Here is a 3881-nt window from a genome sequence, read left to right as displayed (position 1 = left end):
GGATAAAAAACATTACGTAATTAAATTATTTATTTATTAATTATTACACTTTTATTTCCAACGGTTGCAAACTGCTATGTAATGTGCGATCTCCCTCTTCCCGATTGTATTGTGAAATGCATGTCTTTCGTCATTGAAGAGAGAGAGGTACATGTGATGATGGCCTTGTCGTCGACGCTATCGATGGAAGCTTGATGATGGCCTCACGAGTTTGCAAGCTTACTGCTCAACAATTCTGTTAATGCAGAGTAGGTATTGTTAATGTTGCCTAACATGGCAAGTGGGACCTTGTCCAGGTTTAAATTGTCGCACTAATTAAATTTCCTAAAAATCATGGATTATACTATTTCACGAATATCATAGTTCCCAAATTGTTGCGCTAATGAAAGTTATGATTTCTGTTTTTAATTTCTTTTATGGACTCTTGAAAGGAAGGAGGGAGGGAAGGAGGGCACAGAGGCTCCATTTTTGAAGAATTTTTATTTATTAAATTTTTTAAAAAATAAAATTCCTACGAAAGCATTTGTGGAGTAGGGCTGATTTGGTGTTCATTTTGATTTAATTTCACGAATATCATAGTTCCCAAACTGGTGCGCTAATGAAAGTTATGATTTCTATCTTTAATTTCTTTTACAGACTCTTGGAAGGAAGGAGGGAGGGAGGGAGGGAGAGAGGGAGGGCGGAGAGGCTCCATTTCTGAAAAATTTTTGTTTATAATTTAAAAAAAACAAAAATTCTTACGAAAGGATTTGTGGAGTAGGGTTGATTTGGTGTTCATTTTGAGAAGAGCTTTCAATTTATTTTGATAATTTATTTTGATAAAAGGTGTGGAAACATTAACCGTAATTACATTAGTTTTTATTTTCACTTACATTTCAGGCTCGTTGTGTTTTGTAGTCGGATACAGTTCGCCAAAGATATTAAGCATTAGACCAATTTCCTAAATTTGGTAATCCCCTATTATTTCATGAATATAATGTTCTTAAACTTGGCCAATCAAATGTTAATGTTTCTTTCCATGACTATATGTATTTTGAATTATTAACTTCTTCTTTTCTTTTTTATTATGTAGTGAAATATCAAAAATGAAAAAAAGAGCAAGAGAATCAACGACTGGAAAATTTATAAATTCAACTAATGAAAGCCATGATGTTTCAAGCATAAAACCTAAGAAAAATCATGGAAGACCAAAGAAGTTATCTAATCAAGATGCAATGTTAGATCAATCAAATGTCAACTTGAAAGTGCTTGAGCTAAGTGTGAGAATATCATTAGGGGGTGACATTGATGAAGCTTTACTAAATAATCTTCATGATTTTATCACTAAAGAATGCCTTGCTGGTAGACGTTGCTCATTGGAAAGAGGAGGCACAGTTTTCTATTTACACTATCAAATGGTCATTAGAATTCATGCGAAGTCAATAATCGCAGTTAATAAACTCATCAAAAAGTATCTTGGATGGGATAAGATTAATCCCATTGGTGGCATTGTAATGTGTAGAGCATTAAGGCAGAAGAACATGCACACATTTCATGGTATGATAGGCTATTGTATGAAAGATCTTAATAAGCCTCATTATAAAAATGTGTCACATAATATTAGTGCTGAAGATATTTCTATGGGAATAGAAATTTACATGCAATATGGTGCAGATGATTTGAAGAACAAAGTTTGTCTTAGTCCAACTAACATTTTTGATAGAGCATTGATGTATTGGAAGTTCTATTTAAAGCATCCTTTAGGGAATAGTTTCTGCACCACCATTCATAAAATGATCAAGACAGGAAAGTACTACCCATCTTCTAATTGGATAACAACATATCAAGGAAGAGGAGTGGAGCTTCAAAAAGTAGATGCTTTATGGAGGACAATGGTATATCCATCCAACACAACAATGAAAGATATCTTTGACATTTTTATTAATAAACAGAATTTTGATGCTTCACATCCAAGATTAGATTGGTTCATGAATAGATGGAAAAGAAAAGAGAATGAAGTTGACGATTTGAGGTATGCCTTTATTAATGACGATGAAATAGTAGAGAATTTATATAAGACAAATAAGCAAACAATTGAAATAATGGAGGAAGAGCAAACACATAGACCGGACCGGGTAAAGAAATAGTAAAAGAGAAAGACATTTCTATTGATATTGATGGTGATCATAGTGACAATGAGGAGAACATTCACAAGCTAGAATATATTCCTTTATGTCAAAAAAAATATTTGGTATTGTAATAACAAAAAAGATCAATAAATGACATTTCTAATATGTTTTTCTCAAATAACATAGGGGCAGAGAGAGGATTAAAACATTTTAACTTGATAACGAGACGAACAAATATTAAGTAATGGAAATTTTGGGAGAAGAGTATACAAGAGAATATAAAAGTGTAAAGCCATGGCTGCAAATTAAGTCGGCGAAAGTGCGGCGAACGGATTGACGGCCGTTGGTGCTGAATCAGAGGCCGGTTTGATTGCAGAGAGCATAATGTTCTGGCACTGATCACCGTGGGAGACCTTCTCTTCATGTGACGAAGATCCAGCAGCTAGCTTGGCTTGGACTCTGCAATTAGCGATTTCAAATCACGCCATTCTAGTTAAGCTCGACTCAACATACAAAATCAAACCCGGGCGCTGCTGAATAACAACGTCAATCAAGTTTTTCTACATACCAATAATTATACCTGTCTGCGCGCTTCTCCAGAAATCGTGCAAGCGACGCCTTCCTAGCGAATGGAAGTTCTGCTTGGGATCGCCGGAGTACATTCAGGTGCTTTTTCTTCCTTTGTGGTGCTGACGAGAACGGTAACGTTGGTGGAGATGATGGGCGAGAGGGGCTAGAGCTCACCCCACAAGTACTGGGGCGCTTCGTATAATTTGCAGTGGAGAATCTGCGTTGATCATCAGTTCCGCCATCTGCAAGAAGCAGCATGATAGCACGTGCCTGCAGGGTAGCGGAGATTAGCACCAATGCGCACATAATTGGGCGCCTAAGAAAATCGTCGAATTATATTGTTACCTTGTCTGCTGCCACATTCTCGTACACGTTGACGATGCCCGAGTAGAAGATTGTAAGCTGCTGCTGCTGCTGCTGCTCGACTCCACTGCCCGGGGATTGTTCAGCTGACGTAGAATTAGAGTGTACTGAAGCAGGACATGCGAGCCCGCCGCCCAACAGATGTAGGGTTTCTCCAGCCGCTCGTGCAGGCATATTACTGTAGGGTTGTATACTGTATCTGTTTTGATTTAATTATGTCAATGAAGAGAGGCGAGAGGGACGAATCAACTCATGCAGATCTGTGTGCACTGCGCCTGGGTTGTAACCCCCTATATACAATTATTTGTTCCAGCACCACGAGCAAAGCGCCAACAGCTGCAATACAACATGTGGGCTACGCTTCACCTCTGTGTGTCTCTGTCTCTCTCTCTCTCTCTCAGAGTCTGAATCGCTGTAGCGGTTTCGTCCGCTAGTTTTGGCTTTCATCATGTGCCTTGCATTTTGCTCGTGTAACAACACAATAACCGCAGTTCTCACCAACGGACAGCAATTTTGATACACGTGATTGACTTTCGAAAGTATTTTGAATTGGTCTACACACGTGACTCACGTGATTGTTAGATAGTGTAACGTGCCTATGTTTTATTCTACACTCTACATAATTAACTTTGTGCTTAGTATAAAAACATTTGCCCTATTAAAGATAGCAATCCAACACAAAAACAAAAGTCATACATTTATAATACAAAAAGAAAAGTCATAGAATATTTAAATACACAAGACCAACTTGAACAAGCTTTATGTCGCTTAGTGCTACTTCAATGAATTAGTGAAAAGGATATACAACTTTATAAAGTTGTAACTTTCCCTTGAAACCAG

General features: G+C 37.4%; 1 protein-coding gene across 1 annotated transcript; it reads right to left on the bottom strand.

Annotated features, from left to right (window-relative positions):
* Positions 1 to 2246: 2246 nt before the first annotated feature.
* On the bottom strand, positions 2247 to 3426 carry LOC147620366 (protein TIFY 10b-like). Its single transcript, XM_086825388.1, has 3 exons — positions 3024 to 3426; positions 2689 to 2948; positions 2247 to 2567 (listed from the first exon to the last, which is right to left on the bottom strand). The coding sequence occupies exons 1-3, from the start codon at positions 3213 to 3215 to the stop codon at positions 2414 to 2416; spliced, it is 606 nt and encodes a 201-aa protein (XP_086681514.1). The 5' UTR covers positions 3216 to 3426; the 3' UTR covers positions 2247 to 2413.
* Between the last annotated feature and the right edge of the window lie 455 nt (positions 3427 to 3881).

Source organism: Cibotium barometz, chromosome 31 (genome assembly GCF_041138505.1).
Source record: "Cibotium barometz isolate CiBa-2024 chromosome 31, ASM4113850v1, whole genome shotgun sequence".
Lineage (NCBI taxonomy): Eukaryota > Viridiplantae > Streptophyta > Polypodiopsida > Cyatheales > Cibotiaceae > Cibotium > Cibotium barometz.
The sequence above is the reverse complement of the archived record's forward strand: the minus strand, read 5'-3'. Positions and strand labels throughout refer to the sequence as shown.

Excerpts from the sequence above, each read along its gene's own strand:
- LOC147620366 (XM_086825388.1), bottom strand. The coding sequence starts at position 3,215 with ATGCCTGCACGAGCGGCTGGAGAAACCCTACATCTGTTGGGCGGCGGG. Across the intron at positions 2,949-3,023 it reads AGAATGTGGCAGCAGACAAG|GCACGTGCTATCATGCTGCT; the intron begins GTAACAATATAA and ends GCTACCCTGCAG. Across the intron at positions 2,568-2,688 it reads CTGGAGAAGCGCGCAGACAG|AGTCCAAGCCAAGCTAGCTG; the intron begins GTATAATTATTG and ends CGCTAATTGCAG.